The sequence below is a fragment of the Pavona decussata genome, unplaced genomic scaffold (assembly GCF_977016875.1).
Source record: "Pavona decussata unplaced genomic scaffold, jaPavDecu1.1 SCAFFOLD_190, whole genome shotgun sequence".
Lineage (NCBI taxonomy): Eukaryota > Metazoa > Cnidaria > Anthozoa > Scleractinia > Agariciidae > Pavona > Pavona decussata.
This window is the reverse complement of record NW_028145599.1, coordinates 2,273,974-2,293,811: the sequence shown is the minus strand read 5'-3', so window position 1 is coordinate 2,293,811 and position 19,838 is coordinate 2,273,974. Positions and strand designations below refer to the sequence as shown.

The 19,838-nt window shown below is 36.6% G+C and overlaps 2 protein-coding genes and 2 long non-coding RNA genes across 6 annotated transcripts in view; 1 reads left to right on the top strand and 3 right to left on the bottom strand.

Moving 5' to 3' along the window:
* LOC146462326 (uncharacterized) overlaps positions 1-19,838 on the bottom strand; it is a 76,053-nt gene that overhangs the window by 3,590 nt on the left and 52,625 nt on the right. The window contains exons 1-2 of one of the 3 annotated variants that reach the window (XM_085085893.1): positions 2,596-6,881; positions 2,461-2,514 (exon numbers count right to left, since the gene is read on the bottom strand). The exons of 1 other annotated variant lie outside the window; for it this stretch is intronic. In XM_085085893.1, coding sequence (XP_084942019.1) covers positions 2,461-2,514; positions 2,596-2,661 — 120 coding nt within the window. In that variant the 5' untranslated portion in view covers positions 2,662-6,881. Of the gene's footprint in view, positions 1-1,071; positions 1,193-2,460; positions 2,515-2,595; positions 6,882-19,838 lie in introns of those variants that run through there. One more of the 3 variants, XM_085085891.1, reaches the window with a different exon arrangement.
* On the top strand, positions 47-17,465 carry LOC146462331 (uncharacterized). Its single transcript, XR_014857187.1, has 2 exons — positions 47-386; positions 17,310-17,465. It is a non-coding gene; the product is annotated as an uncharacterized LOC146462331 (long non-coding RNA).
* LOC146462332 (uncharacterized) lies at positions 3,656-8,465 on the bottom strand. The gene is made up of 4 exons (XR_014857181.1): positions 8,367-8,465; positions 7,520-7,586; positions 5,036-5,062; positions 3,656-3,795 (listed from the first exon to the last, which is right to left on the bottom strand). It is a non-coding gene; the product is annotated as an uncharacterized LOC146462332 (long non-coding RNA).
* The window catches only part of LOC146462327 (uncharacterized), a 40,927-nt gene continuing 34,457 nt past the window's right edge, over positions 13,369-19,838 (bottom strand). Inside the window, exons 4-6 of the mRNA XM_085085884.1 lie at positions 16,482-16,571; positions 16,177-16,213; positions 13,369-14,843 (exon numbers count right to left, since the gene is read on the bottom strand). Coding sequence (XP_084942010.1) covers positions 13,768-14,843; positions 16,177-16,213; positions 16,482-16,571 — 1,203 coding nt within the window. The 3' untranslated portion in view covers positions 13,369-13,767. The remainder of the gene's footprint in view (positions 14,844-16,176; positions 16,214-16,481; positions 16,572-19,838) is intronic.

Genomic DNA, 19,838 nt, shown 5'->3' with positions numbered 1-19,838 from the left:
ATCTAACAATGGCACTATTCAGTCATAAGGTTTTACCTTAAAGTTTATAAGTAAGTATGTAAGTAAGTAAGTAATTACCGCAAGTAGGGTTATTTAATCACATATCACATATCGCATAAAGGCCAGTGCTATTAAAACTAGGTGCCTGGGTAGCAGTCATTTAACTGGACAAACCTGGTTTTAAACCCCGATGGTTTCGTTGTTAGAACTGTGAAGTTCTTATACACGGACCATGACTTTGGAAGAGTTCTATTATTAATTTTTGTAAACAGCAAAAACTATTCCTGCATAGCTTTATAACATGCAGAAAAATAACCACAGAGAGCAAAATGAACCAGAGGAATATCAAAGCAACATGGCGAAGAAAAATTCATATGAAACATTTAGTACCCCAAAATTTGCCTGGAGTGAGCACAATGTTAAATAGAACAAGACATCCTTCAACCATCTGCGCAGGCTCTTTTGTGTAGGTAAATTTCATTTTAAAGAAAATAATAAGCTAAGTTCTTCTTTATTTGACATCAATTGAACGAAAAAGCTAAATGTGCAACCTTCTTACATGTATGTTATTTGTCATCAGCCAGTATGAACTCTAGTCCAACTCAATAGCCTCTTCACGACTTATTGTGGTATAGTCTACCAGTTTTTTTCAAATGCCTCAATAAACTTTAAAGTGCTACAACGACAAAGCTTTTGCATATCCTTTTCTCTTCAGATTTTGAAATAGACAATTACTAAATAGGTACCATGATGCCAATTTTTATCTCAAAATTAACACTCTTAGTCCGATTATTTTAACATAGTGTTTGGTTTTCCCTTACTGCCATTATTTGATTCGCAAATGGCCAGGAGCAAGCAAAAGAGATGGGACAAGTTGAAACTCCTGGAAAGTGTTCAAGTCATATGCGCAATGCTTAAAACCAACGGGGCTAATTTTCCTCTGTTTTACTTTCAGAGGAACTGGAAGGAGAAGATGACAGAAACGACAGCTTACTGTAAAATAATAACTTTAGAATTTCATTTAAGTTAAAATTTTCTTTTACATAATTATTAATGACAAAATAAAAATACCTTCATGGAAGCATTCCCATCCTTTCCTTACATCCCCACTTCACCTTTCTCTCCCTGAAAGATGAAAAGAAAAATACATATAATTACTAATAATTATTGTTAAAAGAGCAGATGTTGTCATAGAATGAATAGAATAGAACGAAATTCTTAACAATTATTCCACGAGCGCGCGTTGGATATGAGATGATAGATAGCCAACGAGGCGCGTAGCGCCAAGTGGGCTATAATCATCTCATATTCAACAAGCGCAAGTGGAATAATTGTTTTATTAAAAATAATCAAGAAATGTTGCTAGATCTTACTGAGATCGCTGTGAGAGAAGAACCAGCAGACAATTTAGTGGCCACCATATCTTGACCATGGTATAATTGCTCATATACCATGGCTGCTCAGCCAATCAAATCCCTCGAATTGCATTATACAATGATTCAGTTTTTAATAATTAAATATATACCGCACATATCACCAAGTCTCATGGCGGTTTACAATTCTATGGGGTGAGATCGGACATCAGCATCGGTCCATATATTCACCCACCCACCCACCCACTCAACCCAAGCATGAGTGTGAAAGATAGAAGGCCAGACCACGACACCGGGAACTACGTCCCCTACTCTTGCGAACAGTGTGTGCGTTCTTTAACGTCCCACAAAGTAATCATTAACTGGGGTTGTGAGGTGGGACCTACGATTTATCGTCCTTATCCAAGAAGACTAGAAAGTCTAACCATTTGCAGATGTCATTACAAAGGTATCACTTTTCTCCTCATAGTTTAACTCCTGGAACAACTAAACACACTCAAAGGTTGTGTTCCATTGACTGTACTCTGGAATAAGAATTAAAGCGGAAATTATAGCTGTTATATTTCTCTTTTTAAGTAAATTTGGGATGACATTTCAGCAAACTTTCGCTGATGTATGATAATTAATTGAAGAGCCATTTTGTACTCCAGTAACTCAAAAAACCTGTTATGAGGGAGTTACTGTCATCATTGCATGTATTCCTATTCCAGAAATTAGGGTCAATCAAATGCACCCTAAAACTCTTTCAATTGTGTTATGGCATATTGTCTTCAGGTTTGTCATGTAATCCTCTTCTTAATGAGATTGCGTGACTAGCCCAAACAGCATCTGCACAAGGAACTTACTGTATTACGATCTTGAGAACATTCTGACTTTTTATACATGTACAGTCTGTATTCATTATTTTTATTAGTCCATATAAAGTGGGACAGAACTCAAATTAATTGAGAACCCAAAATATTTGAATGACAACTTGTGGAAAAAAGTGATTATTATTACTTCACTCAATGAAGGACAGTAATCATACACAATAGTCATCTTTACATGCATGTGCAATAAAATACAAAACAACAATGAGTACATGTACCTTAATACCAGGATTACCATCCAATCCTCGCATCCCTACTTCACCTTTGTCTCCCTGATAAATGAGAAAAAAAAGTAAAAAAACTTAACTCTACTAACATCAACAAAAGCAAGAAGAAGAAAAAAAACAATTAACCTTTGCTCCAGCTCTGCCATCCTGTCCATCACGGCCATCTTTTCCTGTGTTATAAATAAGGGTCATGAAAAAGTCATCAATTATTAGTACACACAAGTATATGAGCTGAATGTTTCATTCTTGAACGGTTTAATAATTACACAATATTAAAGTGCCATTATAAATCAAAATTTTTCCTTTAGTTAGTTTCCTTTTTTCTAAAAGCATTCCAAAGTCTTTATAAGGAGGAAAGTACTATACCCATGCCAAATTTTAAGTACAAGTAATTCCAATGTAAGCTCAAATATTTCAAGCCTAATTTCCACATTCAGTTTGCCGCCATTACACAATACAAAAGTGTCCGCAAACCACATAGAGAGTTGGGCTGAGTAGAAAATTGGGATGTCATCTTATCCCTTCACTTCACTGAGATTCATCCCCATTGTCTTGAAAACTACATGTACCACTCTCGTTAGAACTGAAATGAGAGCTATGCACACATACATGTACATGTATTCGATAAAAGTAAGGGAAGAACTTGAGCATTTCCACTGCTTCTTCTCACTTTTGGATGCCACCAAGATGATAAGATGACATCATGAGAGGGAAGCGGCTATGTACACAAAATTTCTCTGCTCAAGTACTAGTTGCTGTTTGAATAATTTATGTTTAAATTAACTATTCCAAATGTCCCAGTGGTTCAGAATCCAAACAATACAAACTATTTATTTGTTTCTTCATGATTACAGGTCACTATCACAGTATTAGCCAGCAATGAATACATGTATGTTACCAATTACTACACTGTACTAACAGTGAGGCCTGAATTTTGGCCAGATTTTCTTTTATCTACTGAACAAAAGATTCTACCATTTCAATAAATTGAGCCCCATCAACATCCCTTATTTTGTTTCCAATTTTTACTTTTATTTATTTAATTCTATTTTTTACACTATAAAGTGATGAAAATCTCCAGGGCCAACCTGAATGCTTACAACACACAGGTAAGATGGAAGGAAAATATAATTATACATGTATACACTGAGTTTGTGCCAACAATGATAAGTTGTGATGTACTCATCCCACCCAATGATTGAAATAACAATATTAAATTATACATAATTATTAAAATGAAAATTTACTAGGGCATCTCATTATTAATTAAAAGCACTTGAAAAAAATTGACTAAATCACCATTCACTCCATCACGTCCGTCTTTCCCTGTGAAAGTAAAAATAAATCAAAATGATATTGACACCCACATAAGTTGATTTTATAATTATTAGAAACTTGCATAGTAAAATTTACAAGAGAAGAGTTAAAATGAAGTAGAAGTTCTACTAATCATTTATTAAAATTTCTTAGCTTGCATGCATCCATGGTCGGAATTACTTGAGATAAAGAAAACAATGAAATCTGAGTTAACTTTATAAAATTACATAATGATTGATCATACAGTCGACAACTGATAACCCGAATCTTTCCCGAAAATTGAAAAAGGTTCGAGTTATCGGGAGTTGAGAACAAATGACCGGAAATAAGGGAAAAACGACGTTGTTTAATGTCAGTGTATTTCTCTTCATACATGTAAATTTTAATGAAATTTAATCATAGAAAAGTCGAGTGAAAATGGAACAATAATGTACTGCTAAAATTAATTATAAATTAAATCAGAATGTAACATAACGTAATGTGAAACAAAACAAAGTAGAGCAGCAGGAGAAGACCTGAGGCAGTGCAAACTTTGCAGGTTTCATAAACAAGCACGCTTCAAGTTATTGAGGGTAAAATTGTATGGAAAATGACCTGAAAGGAAACGAAAATTGCTTCGAGTTAGCGAAAGGTTCGAGTTATCGAGGGCTCAAGTTACGAAGGGTCGAATTAAAGTCAATGCACAGGCTGTACAACGAAAATCCAGGGGAAATCCAGATTTAAATTCATTTTGGTTCAAGTTAGTGGGAGGTTTGAGATAGTGAGGGTTTGAGTCATCGGCAGTCAACTGTACATGTAAATTTCCAAAATATTTAAATAACTTACATGTATAAGCCTAAAGATAACATTACATGTATGTGAATTTCAATGCCAAAGCAAGTGAGGATGGCTTTTATCAAGACAAGTTTAATGCTGTTAAAAGCAACCTCACACAGGGCACCATGACAATAACACACAGATGCATTTCCATAAATACCTAACATAACAATGTAAGCAATTAACAGTAAAAATACAACTAAATTTTAAAAATGCAAAATTATGTTAAGTCAGGAAAATTACAAAACGACTACTGCCACTATCAAATTAAAGCTGCCATTTATTTAACCAATAGTTATCTGTGCAGCACAATTCTAAACAAAAAGATTCCTGAAACATTTAATAAGGCTCAGGTTACATACAGGCTGTAAATGCAGCCTTCATTAGGTATCTATGTTTAATAACACTTTTTTTGAAGTTGTTGAACACACACCATTTTGCCCATCTTTTCCATCCTTCCCTGCAAAAAATTAAAGGAAATATTATTCACAGTAAAAGACAGATTAAAACTTAACACAACATATCAAAGGGTAAAACACTGTGAGACTTGGGATATATACATCAAGTAAAGCTGGTTCTTAGAAATAATTTTAATCCACAGACACAATTCATGCCACTGCTAATGCAACAATTCATGAGCTGATAATGGACATCAAAAGACAATTTATTTTACTAGTATTTAAACAAAATTTTCTAAATTAAAATCCTTGGTATTTACATGCAGCAAGCAACTACAGTGAACTCTCTCGTCTGGACCACCCTTGGGGCATGACAAAGTGGTTTCAGCTTACAGGAGGTGGTCGCTTACGGGAAAGGTCAACAAAATAAGCCTAATACTGACTGATTAATTACTTGGCTAATGCATAAAAATATTACCTTAGCAACTAACATTAGGCAATAGAAACTAATTTATTTGATTTTTTTTACATCTATTCATTCTTCTGATGAGACTTTGTATAACATTTTGGAACAGATCACTGTAAGAATTCCCGTTTCCCTACAGATCTAATTATAGCCATCTTCTTTGTCTGTAAACTGTTATTATCTGTCAGCAGTCTGGGGTAGCGTCATTAAAAACTGAAGGTCTGTCACTTCTGGGTAATGATTTACTTACGATCATGCGTGTTAGGTGGTCGCTTACCAGAAACAGAAAACAAAAGAATATGACGTGTAATTTCTGGCCTAAAAAGTGGTCGCGGTCCCATACGAAATTTGAGTGGAGGTTGCGTACAAGAAAGCTTTTGAAACAGTGTTTAACTGAGAAACAAAATGATTGTTTACAAAGTGGTTGCTTACATAAGGTGGTCGTTTACGAGAAGTGGTCGCCATGAGAGAGTTTACTGTACATTGTACCTTTTTGACCAAAACATCTAAAAAAGGGGAAAATTAAAACACTGGAGCTCATAATAGTTGGGAAGAAGAAAGAGAACAGGATCAGCAATAAAAGCCTTAAGGTATGAAGAGGTTGGAAAGCCTAGAAAGGACAGGTGAAATTAGTTTCTCCAAAAATACAGTTTACTGTTCTAAACAAAATTGTGGTCAATTTATTTTGCGGATATCACAATCTTGAGTTTTCGCAAAGCCACCTCAAAGTCTGGATTTCTTTTACATGTACAAGACTGAGAACAAAACAGAATTGTAAGTTCTGCTGTCTAAATATTAAATACCATTTGCCATTTGTAAAGAAGGTGAGGAGAAGGAAAATAGAAAGAATGGTGTCAAAAACACAGTTCACAAGATATAAAACCATCACATCCTTAAATTCTGTCATGAACAAATGTTTTAATTCAGCCAAACTGCAGGGAGAATTCTAACAAAGCTATGTTAAAGGCCCTGATTTCTACCCTTGATGCATTGTACGCCGCAATTTGAATTTCACGTCATGAAAATTTACTAAAATCCTCAATAATACTCAAGAACCTTTCAAAGCAATCCTATACATATACTTTTAGTTCATGTATTGTAAATGCTTTCCCTGTTTATCCAGGCATATTTTTATATGGTGCTTTATGTATATACTCTTGGTATTATGGTAAATTTTGCTATTTAAAGTCAAAATATTTTAGCCCCTCCATTTTCCCTGCTACATTTACACCCTTTTTTGATTCATCAAACACCAACTATGACATTGTGTCCTCCAACCCCCCCCCCCCCCTCTCAAAAAAAAAATAACTGAGAACTCAGTCACTGCCTAAGAATAACAAATTCTGTCATTTTTATACAGAACAATGTTCTGAGTCACTTTGCAGCTGAGAGAGTTTGCCACAATACTGAGCCACAACAGTAAAATATTAGTCCTACATGAAGACATGGATAGCCTCCCACGCAGAAGTTCTTAGGGGTTCGTCATGCGTTCCTGCCCCACGGACGTCTGCTGAAACGAACAGCCACTTCCGTTCGTCGACTGCGGACCAATCAGGAGCCGTTTCCCAACTTCGGGTAAACTCGTGTTTGATATAATTCAGTGATTTCACTGAGAGAAGCGGCAAGAATTCCAAGATTTGCCAATTTGTCTACCTGGTCTTTCATAAGATTTACAAGCGGCGAAACCACAACAACAATCAGTGACCAGCAGCTTCAAGAATTGAATTGTAAACAAACAATAGAGCTTGATAAATAAGTGACTTTCCATAACCAGTTGGAAGGTTTACGAACACATCAGTTTTCTTCTGCGCAAATTGCACTATGACTTCTCTTTGATACGCATTCAACTCCCTAATACCAAACGTTTGGCACACATGCCCAAAAACCACATTTAAGTCTGCTATCCTATCTAGGGTAACGTGGATGGCAAATGGAGAAAAAAAGGGATGGCCTTAGGGATCAAAAGGTCAACAGTGACTTGTAAACAACAGATCGAGAGGAATTGATTGGTCCCTCAGCATAATAACAATATAAAGATTTTCAATTTACTTACCATCTTTACAGCCACAGGCTTGAGAAACAGCTTCACAGCTCTTTGATTTGCTTGTGGGTACATTAGTCTATAATTTAGAAACATAAAAGACTGCAAGTACACGTATGCCACCCAAATGATAAGATTCTGTCATAATTTTATGATTATAAGTTTACTTTGTTTGCAATTCAAGTGATTGATCGCATTGTAAGGCAATGCAATATTTTCTCACTTAAAACATAACGAAATTCCAAACCGACCAGAACGAAAATAATCAATTCCTCAGTGTATGGTGTAGACAAAAATTCGCACAGTCCTACATGTACATAGTCCTTACTTGGCCCGAGAAATCCCGCTCTGAGTATAATTATCAACCATCAATCTTTCACCATGCAGCCCCTAATCCTCGCTAAAAATCGTTGGAATTATACTTGTATTCTGAAGATCAAATTCTGTTCTCTTACGAACATTAACCAAACGTAATTAAGTTTCTTCAAAACCTTTGCGGCACAAATTCTTAGCCAGGCGTTTCTACAATGCGTGGAGACTGGACAGCGAATTTTGTGGGGAGGAGGAGAGGAGAAGGGCGCAGAGTGCTACACTGCCCAGGGGACTGGATAGCTATGAGTTAATTTCCAAAATTCTGGATAAATCAGTTTTTCCCAAGTTTTGCTTTTTCAAATTGAATATACCCTTCTAGAAATAGTTCCACTTTTAGTTTAAAGTGGTACAGCGCCAAAATTTAGAGGCGAGTTTTTAATTCACGATGATAGATTTTTTTTTAAAAACAAAAAGTGCGAGAAACCACTTCACAGACCGCTTCCAAAATTGTTAGCTATATATATGCAACTCATTTCTCAGGCGTTACCTGTTTTGCAGACTTCCTCTCCTTTTTTCCGAAAGAACCCGCCAAGAAAACGCCTGACGCCAACACGAAGAAAAAGCGAAACATTTTGATCCTCTCTCCTCAGAAGTCAAATGGTAATATTCAACGTGTAGCTCAGTAAAAAAGACTTCCGCTCTTTGGTTTATTTGACTGATGAACGCGAAAATTCAAGTTCTTGTTTATGATGTTTACATCAACAATTAAGGAGGGTGGGTGGAGTGAGAGGGTGGAGAGAAGGGGGGGTGACCTGGGGGTGACTCTGAGTGATTTCAATAGTGAAGTACGTAATGCAATCTTCTTTGATTCTTTGTATTTTACACCTGAATGACCAAATACATAACCCTTTTACTTTTGATCAATGTCAATCATCAATTTTATTATTTCAGCTTAGAAACCGTGACCTCGAATGCAAAAACACTTTGTCCTTTGTGATGATGTGTCATTTTTTTACATCTTTGTACGGGGAAGTGGGTGGGGTGGGGAGGGAGCAAGCATGTCAAATTAACAATGTTTCAGGAAAACGAAGTGAAATAATTGTAGATTAAGATGAATCGTAAAGAAAAATTTGTTGAAGTGAAAGTTAAGACACAAGACCGATTACTCAGGAAGAATTCAAGGGATATGATCGATACAGATGTGGCAAAAAGGCTGCCTGGCTATTAAATTAATTGTCGTTGTTTTTTTCCGTTGAGTGCAATATCAACAACGCAACTAAATCGCTCACAGAACTTCACCCAAGAATTTAGTTGGCTTCTCAGAGCCTTGGTTTTAATTTTGTGGCGGCTGAAACAATTTCAAGAGTCGAAAACCTACCGATAAATTTATTGGGTTATTCATTTATTGCGGTTCTTAGACTGCAATCATTTCTTATGCCGCTCCTTCTGATTGTGAGACAGGGGATCGACGATTGAAAGTGACTTGAAAAATCGACTTAGGAAAAAGTGGAGGACAAGAACTTGAGACAATGCCAGAGTAAACTTTGTTGTTTAATTTATGAATCGGAACTGTTCTTCATGAGAGATCAATATAACGCTCAAACTCGACAAACAAACAGCCTGACTTGTTCCGCTCAAAAAGGTTTGTTAATTAGTTCTGAAAATTTTATTGATAAATAACCTGATGTTACTAAAAGGAGGAACTGGGAACGGGGAATTGGGAATGGGGAAAGGTAAATTAAAATGGGAAATTGAAAATTATTATTATTATTATTATCATCATCATCATCATCATCATCATCATCATCATCATCATCATTATTATTGTTATTGTTATTATTATTATTATTATTATTATTATTATTATTATTATTATTATTATTATTATTATTATTATTATTATTATATGTTCTTTAGATCAATTGTTTATAATGCGAAAAGATATTTTTCAGTGGCGATTTAATCGATTTCCACCCTTTTTTTTAGAACGTTCTGCGCCAAAATAAAAGGAAAGGAATAAATTGATGATAACGGGAAAAGTTACCATGCCTTGTTCCATCATTTCACTATCTGAAGCTAAGCAAGTAGCGAAAAGAATTTCATAGATATTGTCAATCAAATTTTCAGAGGTGGGAATAATTTTGGTTACCATCAAAAATCGTGGCCTCGGTCGGGCATCACACTCTAAGGACGAGATTGCTTGCGGAAAACCCATGGAAGTTCATGAGTTGGTTGCATCACGTGCAACCAATATTTATGCAAATTCACTTGAAACCTGTGGAATTCATTAATTGCTTGGCGCTTCTACTGGTTGTGAAAGTAAAATGATTTGTTAATTATATTTGATTTTTCAGTTTCCCTGCAACCACTAACTAGCTTGAAAAGTGAGGCAAGTACATTGTGTCCGATCACAGTTTATATACTAACCAAACCTTTATTACTTACGAAAAATAAAATGACAGTTTTTTTTTACAATGGGTAGTCAACTGTGGGTTCGTTTGTTCGTTTGTTGAATGGTGATTTGGGTTCTGAAAAATTCAAGCTCTTGAAGGAATGACTTCTTTCAAACTCCCAATTTAGTAATGTGCAAATGAACATGAAATTACTGTTTAATTAAATTATGTCAAGAAATGTATGAGCTATCACTAGTCAGATAAAACGAATATAATTTGGTGGTGTTATGTGTCAAAACAAACTTTAATTATTACTATTTTTAACTCGTCTACACTAAATGATAAACACTGGTTCGGAAAAAGAAGCATCGAAAATTGAAAACTTTCATCTCTTAAGGTGGTGGCGGTCGCCTACGAGAGGTGGTCGCTTACGACAGCGTCCAACTATAGTGATTTGACTGAGGAAATTTTAGGGTCGCTCAAGAGTACAGCCAGCCAAAGCTAAATATAAGAGAACCGTTGAATTATAACGATTTGTATGGGAATGCAACGGCGCAAAGCCAACAAGAAGAACGAGCGAAACATTTTCATCCAGGAACTCAGAGATAAAAAAAGATCGTGTAAAGTTAAAAAAGTGTTGCTCTTAACCTTTATTATTTTTTCATCATATTAGGAACACGAAAATACGAGACGGAATACCTTTTGTTTACGATGTTTGAGTCATTTTGCTATGCTTATTTACCACTGTCAAAACAAAATTGTCTGATATGATAACTGTTGACGTCATATTTGTGTGCCACTACTGACGTGCAAGAAACAGAGGTACTTTGGCTAAAAATTGGTTATTTTCGCCTTAACTATCTGCACAAAAACACCATTTCCTATGAAAGTGATATTTTCACTCGGTTATTTTGTCATGGTTTAAACTGATATTTGAGGCACTCATGCAAGACGTCTGAATCACAAAAATATATCCGTGCAAATTTTTTGCTCTTTCGTGATGTGTCCAAAGCTCACCCAGGGTGTTTTCCAAGTAGAATTTTCTAATAATAATTCTAACGGTATCTTAAACGCTTATGCAGCACTCCGTAGATAAAACTCTGAAACACTGTTTTCCTTTGAAGATAGAAATTGAAACATATCACGTGTATTTTGATAAAGATCGTTTTAATATTCTGTTGACAAATTGGGATGGGGACAGATCAATCATTCCTAAATTCTCGTGACTGGATATTTGCTCTCTCTAGTCAGGCTACTGTACTATAGAAGACTTTGACACCCAGTTGTTCCAAAGACGATTTACGCCGTAATTAAAACAGAAGCGAAATAAAATTAATTGCTTCTGGTTCAACGAGAATTTTAACTGGTCAAAGTTTATTAAAAATATTCAAAGTTTAAAACAATGCACAAAGTAGTAATTCCGAACTAGTAATCCAAAGGTGATTGGTTCGACTCCTGTTGGGAGAACTTGGATTTTCATTTCCTAAGTATACCTGTGTCACTGACTGAATCACCCATACATCATTCTCATGTATTCACCAACCTTAAAATATACCATCACATTTATCCCATTGTGCATATATATGCCACACATCAACACTCAAATCAGAGCTATGCAGGATGTTTGTCCCATGAACCTAGTTTAATGGCCTTAGCTCTCACGAGTCTCCTGTAGCTCAGTGGTAGAGCATCCAAACCAGTAATCGGAAGGTTATACTGTGGTTCGACATCCTGTTGGTACGACTCGGATTTCATTTTCCGAAAATGCCTGTGTAACTGAAAGAATCACACATCATTTTCAAGGAAGTAACTTCTTCGCCAGCTTACTTGCACCCAGTTACTAATGTGTGATTGGAAAATAATAGCAGAGGTTTAAGACATTTTTTGGTGAAACTAAATGAACAAGAAAACTGATGTTTTTCAGCGAAGGGTCCTTATGCTGCATCCCGATCCACGGAATGACTAAAATCTTTGTAAGTTTTCCCTAAAATATTTTAGCCACAGAGTTGACGATTGACAAGGACAGTAACCTCTTACAAAATTTTGAAAACTTGACCGAAATATTTCACAGTGTACGTGTGTGGGAGCACTGATCTGTCTGGAGCGCCGTACTGAGCAACCTCGATCTCAGGGAACCTTGTCTAACCCACCCCACCCCTAATAATGAATGTTGAACGATTTTAGGTTAAGGCAAATTGTTCTTGCGTGATCAGCTAGCGTGACAGCTAAATTTTCTTAATTCCTGGTTTCAACTTGGCTACTCTTCGCTATGTTCTTAAGAAGAAAAGGTTGGTGTCACGTTAGTCAAGCAGCGATATTTTGCCGTCTTCTGTTTCGAAAGTTCAAGATTAAGGAGGTCAGAATAAAAGTGAACACGTTCAGAATCAAAGTTAACAGGTTCTAAATCGCTCTGAATCTACAAGAAAAAAAAGAGCCTCAAAACGATTCACGATTTTACTGTAGTCAATAAACTACAATCTTGTCAATCTCGGGCAGCAAGACAACTACAACGCCTTAAATTGCGTGCACCGCCTTGCGAAAACACAGCTGAAATGGCCACGTAAATGCGTCCCCTTCCACCCTACCCTCCCTAAGTACAGACGATTTATCAGGATTCAGTTCCGACCGCCTAATAAGTTTGATAGAGGTGATAGTAAAGAATCCAAGAGGCAAGAATTTTCGCGGTCCGATTTTTTTCTGAGACTATATATCGGTTTCTCACTTTTTCGTTCCCTTTACCACTGTGTAATTTTTTAAACTGTTGGACATTCTCTGCATCGTTAATCTACTCAACAAACCAAGAAACAGTCATTTACGTTTTACGACATCATGCCTCGGAAATGGAAAGCTGTGTTATGAATATTTTTTCCCGTCATCCGCCCTATTATTCCAAAAGTTGCGCTATTTTTCCTCTGACCGTGTTCCTTTTCCGCAACCCTTTTTATTTCGTCCGCGAGCGAGGCTATTTTTTTTTCCCGCAACATCCGGCCATAACGGTGACAGAGTCCAATCAAACACTGACGCAAATCGTAAGCACAACGATGACATATTTGACATTTTCTTGTGTTTGTTTACCCTAGCTACTACCGGTTTCCAGTCAAAGTTTCTTATCATCTCACCGGCAGCAAGTCAGGGTAGTGTTTTTACTTAAGGCTGTTTTTGTTTTTTTTGTTGCTGTTTTCGATTTACTCAAACTCTTGAACTGAGTTTCCACGCAAAATTCAGGTGATAAACTGTAGACAAGTGTTTTATGATCCAAACACAGCTTTATTGTTAATTCTAGAAAGTAATTCTGCATCAAAACTAGGCGAGCACTTATTAACCGAATCTGATTTTGTATCTCCACTATTCCTTGGACTTTATGCGATTGCCTATCAAGAATACTATGTATTAACTTTATTGTTCTATTCACAACGTTTTCCCAAACTGATTCATCATTGCAAAATCAACAAATCCTTCCCTGTTGTGTATTATAAGTCAGCAAACAAAAAGCTTTCATTCTACTGCTAATGATAAGTTATTTTAAGCTTGGATCCAGATCTTTCGTTCTTGGCTCTACACCCACTTGTACAGGGCGCTGTTTATGTTGTATTTCGGGCTGTAATGGTTTGCCACTGCCAAGTAAGTATGACCTTTGTACTCAAATGACGTTATACCAAACGCTCCGTATGTTGGAATCTCTTGGTACTTAATGAACCGCGCTCCAGAGGCCTGGTACACAACGGAGTGTGTGTTGTATTTCTGACTGGAATCGTAGTGATTGGCCAAACCTAGGTACGTTTGACCGCTGATCACAAATGGATGCCAAGCGATGGCTCCACGAGTAGAAATGGACTGAAACAGAGCGAACTTGTTACCATTCCACTTGTAAATGAACGAGTTGGTGTTGTGGCTGCTTCCAGAGTGATGATTGGCAAATACGAGGAATGTGTGACCATTGATGTTAAAGGACTTCACATCGAATGCTCCATAAGTCTGAAGAGACTGCTGTTTAACAAAGTGTCCTCCTGACCACTTGAACACAGTGGACTGAACAGAATACTTCTGCTGGGGGTTGTAATGGTTTGCAAAAGCGATGAAAGTGTCATTGTTTATTACAAACGCCGTGCATCCTATGGCTCCTTCAGTTGCTATCTCCTGAAACTTGTTAAACTTTCCGCTGCTCCATTTGTAGATGACTGATTTTGTGGACTGGGTTCTGCCATCATAGTAGTTTGCTACTGCGAGATACTTTTCACTATTTATCATGAAAAAAGCGAAGTGGCTTCCTCCTTTTGTAGATATTCCCTGAAAGACGACAAACAGCTTTCCATTCCACTGGTAAATAACCGAGTCCAGTAGGTGGGTTCCATCGTAATGATTGGCCACAGCGAGGAAATGTTTACCAGCGATTGAAAAGTACTCAAGACCATACGCGCCTCTTGTTTGCAGGCTCTGGTACAAAATAAATTTTTTAGTTGATTTGTCCATCTTGTAGATCATGGAGCTTGTCTTGAGCTTTCTAATGTCGCCACGGTAGTTGGCAAAAGCAAGAAACAGACTTCCATCAATGGTGAAATGTTCCACATCTGTTGCTCCTCGGGTTGGTAGGTCCTGAAGTTTTTCAAAGAAGTGAAAACCAGTGAAGCATTCTTAAAAGGAAAGAAAAGGTGGTGTCATTAGGTTTTAGTGAAAACCGGGATTTTACGTTATATTGCAATAATTGCATCATTTCATTAAGCCGCCTGTCTTCCCTCTGTTGGTTTCAGAGAGAGACTCCTTTGTTCAGTGTAACAATGTACAAATGTGGCATTATAGGATTGTGGCCAATAAAACTACATGTATATCGAGGCATAAAATTTGCAGAAGTGCGTCAAACGTATGTGTAATGATGGAATCAATGTGATGGAATACGTGAAAAAGATATCTAGGGTTCGTACTCTTTTGGGCTTTTAAAAACGCATGACTATCCATGACCTTTGCAAGTTTTCCATGATAAAGCGATTGAATTTTACAGTGTCAAAAAGCGACTTTTTTCCTTATTATAGGAAATTAACGCTCGTGCTAATTAAGGTATTGGAGATGAACGCGACTTAAATTAACGTGAATTGCAGGAAAAATTACTTCCCAATAAAGGAAATTAACGCGACTGCCACAAAAAAGACAGAATTTGTTGAGACTACAGGAACAAAATTTCTTTTAACACTTAGTGTAAAGATCTGAAATGCAAACAATGTTCGTGGAATTGTTCCTAAACGTTGGGGTTAAGCCAGAAAAACTGAACATTTCGAGCGTTCTTCACAGTGTCCATCATACCGGGGATGTCCACCCTGATAAAACGGTGTTTTTTTTCCCCTTTCTGAAGTGTATCGAGAATTTGGTGCGAAAATAGTGGAAATTAAGGTCTTGGAAATTAATGCACCACTTAATTTAAGACGCAAAAATTAACGTTAACAAAATTAACGCGAATTTTTAAAATTTCGCGTTAATTTCCTATAATAAGGTATTTCTACTGAGTGAAAATGTGTTTCCTGGTTCCTTTTTGTTTAATTTTTGTCCATAATGACTTTCCATAGTAAACAAATTAAAACCAAGACTTTCCAGGTTTTCCATGACCTATGCGAACCCAGCGGATATCGTATTATTGAGTCAGTGACCGTCACAGGCAGTCCTGGAACAGAGAAACCTGAGTTCTCGCAGCAGGAATCGGAAGCTATTAGAAAATCAGTTTCCCAAATCTGAAGTGAGAAATGGAATTGACCTGAACTCGAATGTCAAAATATCATAAAGAAGCGTTGATTAAATCCAGAATAAAAGCTTCAACAAGTAAAGTTTTAGAATTTTTCAAGAAAGAAAAAAAAGTGAAAACAACTGTTTGATATGTTTAAGAACAATGAGACTGCGTAAAAAGTTCTGTGAGAGCGATCAACGTTTTCAAAGTTATAATAGGATTGTAAACGTAATGTATGAGATAAATGTTCTTACCAGCTGCACAGCAAGCTGATTTACTGGAAGATGAACCCTGAGATGCACAAAGGAGGAAAAATAGCTTGTCATACTACATATCATGAACAGAAAAATAATGAGCTAAAGCTTTAATTTAGTTGAGCAGAAAAATGGCTTATTATACCGAACAGCATATTAGCTAAAGCTTCAATTAATTTGAACAGTGGTATACACAAAGCAAGAAAAAAATTTCAAGATTGGATAATTACAGTAAAGGCCAACTGAATTTTGCTTACACTTGTTTATACTGAATGATGAACAAAGAAGAATAAACATTTCACCACCTTTGCATCACATGTTCCCGGCATTCCTTTCTGCCCTGGTTGTCCTTTTTCTCCTTGTGATCCTTTGTCTCCAGGAGATCCTTTCTCGCCCTCAGTGAACAGAAAACTTAATTTTCAGTAAAATTAATTACAATTTATAGTATTTTCAGTTGAATGTCAAAAGTAGTTGACACTCGCTTTAGTTTTACTGTACTTTCCTGTGATATGAGATTGGTTAAAAAATGAGCCAATTTGTCAACTAATTAGGAATAAAAAAGAACCCACTTGATACTCGCTCACATGTGTTTCTCTGCACTTGGCCTATTAAGGTGAATTTGCTTTGAGTTCTGATCACTTTATTCTTTGTTTTGTGCACATTTTTAAATGTTGTGATCAGTTAAAGTGGTTATTTTGGCGTTCATTCATCTTTCTTTACTGAGAGCCAATCTATCAATGAATGGCACTGTTGAGTCATCAGGGTTTTTACTTCAAAGTTTATAACTAAGTATGTAAGTACATGTAAGTAATTACCGTAAGTAAGTTTATTTAATCACATATCACATATTGCATATGCAAATATGAGTGAAGGCCAGTGCTATTAAACCTAGGTAGCAGTCATTTAACTGGACAAACCTGGTTTTAAACCCTGATGGTTTCATTGTTAGAACTGTGAAGTTCTCACACATGGACCATGTATATTTTGGAGAAGTTGTATTCGTAAACAGCAAAAACTATTCCTGCATAGCTTTATAAGACGCAGAAAAATAATTAAACCACAGAGAGCAAAAAGAACCAGAGGAATACCCCTGAAAGCTACATGGCGATGAAAAATTCATATTAAACATTTAGTACCCCAAAATTTGCCTGGCCCACCCACTTTTGCCTGGAGTGAGCACAATGTTAAATAAAACAAGACAGCATTAACTTTACTTTTCATGGTCGAGTAAACATGAGAAATCCTTCAACCATCTGTACAGGCTCTTTTGTGTAGGTCCCTTTTATTTTTTTTCAAAAATAACAAGCTACGTTCTTCTTTATTTGACAAAAAAGCTGAATGTGCGACTTTATTACATGTGTATGTTATTTGTGATCAGCCAGTATGAACTATAGTTCAATTCAAGCCTCTTCATTACTTACTGTGGAATAGTCTACCGGTATTTTTCAAATGCCTCAACAAACTTTAAGGTGCTACAAGGATGAAAATTTTGCATATCCTTTCCTACTTCAGATTTTGAAAATAAACAATTACTAAATAGGTACCATGATGCCAATTTTTATCTCAAAATTCACACTGTAAGTCCGATTATTTTAACATAGTTTTTGGTTTTCGCTTACTGCCATTGTTTGATTCGCAAATGGTCAGGAGCAAGGAAAAGGCGTGGGACAAGCTGAAACCCCGGGAAAGTGAAGTCATATGAACAACGCTCAAAACCAATCATCCCCTATGAGATTGCGTGACTAGCCCAAGGAGCATCTGCACAGGGGACTAACCGTATTGCGATCCTGAGAACATTCTCTTTATACAATTGTACAGTCTATCATTTTTAAGTCCATAATTGAGACAGAACTCAAATTAATTGAGAACCTAAAATATTTGAATGACGACTTGTGGAAAGAAGTGATTTCTTCACTCAATGCAGGATAGTAATCATAGACAATAGTCATCTTTACATGTGCAATAAAATACAAAACAATAATGAGTACATGTACCTTAATACCAGGATTACCATCCAGTCCTCGCATCCCTACTTCACCTTTGTCTCCCTGACAAATGAGAAAAAAAGGTAAAAACTAAATTCTACTAACATCAACAAAAGCAAGAAGAAAAAAAAAACAATTGACCTTTGCTCCAACTCTACCATCCTGTCCATCACGGCCATCTTTTCCTGTGTTATAAATAAGGGTCACGAAAAAATCGTCAACCATTAGTACACACAAGTATGAGCTGGCTGTTTTAGTCTTGAAAGGTTTAAAAATTACATAATATTAAAGTGCTACTGTAATTCAAAATTTTATCTTACCTAGTTTCCTTTTTTCTAACAGCATTCAAAAGCATCAAGGAAGAAAGTACTACCCATGCCAAATTTTAAGTACAAGTAATTCCAATGGTAAGCTAAACTATTTCAAGCGTAATTTCCACATTCGGTTTTCCTCCATCACACAATACAAAAATGTCCGTGAACTACAAGGAGAGTTGGGCTGAGTAGAAAATTGTGATGTCATCGTATCCTTTCACTTCACTGAGAATCATCCCTAATTGTCTTCAAGAAAACTACCCCTCTCGTTAGAACTGAAATGAGAGCCATATTCGATTACAGTAAGGGAAGAACTTGAGCATTTCAACTGCTTTTTCTCACTTTTTGGATGTCGCCAAGATGATAAGATGACGTCATGAGAGGGAAGCCACTACACAAAATTTCTCTGCTTAAGCAGTTGCTGTTTGAGTAATGGCGGACACATTTTATATACTTTCGGGTAGCCTATTTAAGGGTATACTTATGTCAGGTTGGTAGAATAATATCTTCTCTTACGGTTTAAGGTTAGGAATAATATACCAGCTGAAGCCCAAAATTCTTGTTTAATAAATTTTTTGATTTTCATGGCAGTAGCTCCTAAAATAATAATTACTGAGTGACTTAAAATGTATATTGGGACGCATGTGGTTGATGACAGTCTGTCTGTCAGTTCCCAGATTGTCTAAAAAGTTGTTAACACAAGTTATATACATGTAGTTAATAACACTTTGGCTCGATGACTTTTAAGCAACTCCAGCTTATCTCTGACAGTAAACAAGTTATTCACGCTTATAAACTATTTCAGATGTCCCAGTGGAACAGAACCCAAACAATGATACAAACTACACTGTAATTTGTTTTTTTTAATGATTGCAGGTCACATGCCGTGGCACTATTAGCCAGTGAAGTGTATTCGCGGGAGGAGCAATACTGTATTTGCATAATCTGCAATTCACTAACATATGTCACGTGACGTCACGCAATACACTACTTCTTCCCCGCACCTAGTTCACAAAACACAGTTCCTACAAGGGTAACTGATTGTTCCGTAATGTCTGTACTTGACAATCTCATAATGATCACTAAACGCAACTTTAATCCATGTTCAAACAGATACATAGTCCTTTAAATAACTTGGGGTTCTCCTTGAGCGCTGAGACCTCCTTGCCAGGGATCTTGCATTTGACCCCTCCATGCTAATGGAAACGGGCTCTGTGGATGCATCCTTTTGTTCCTCTACTGCCGTGGGTGGTACCGGATTTTGTTCAGCGTGCACTGCTGACTCAGGTAGGTCATCCTCCTCCCTCGAGGGTATGTCATGTCGTTTGAGAAGATCCACATGCCTGCGGGTTACCACACCATC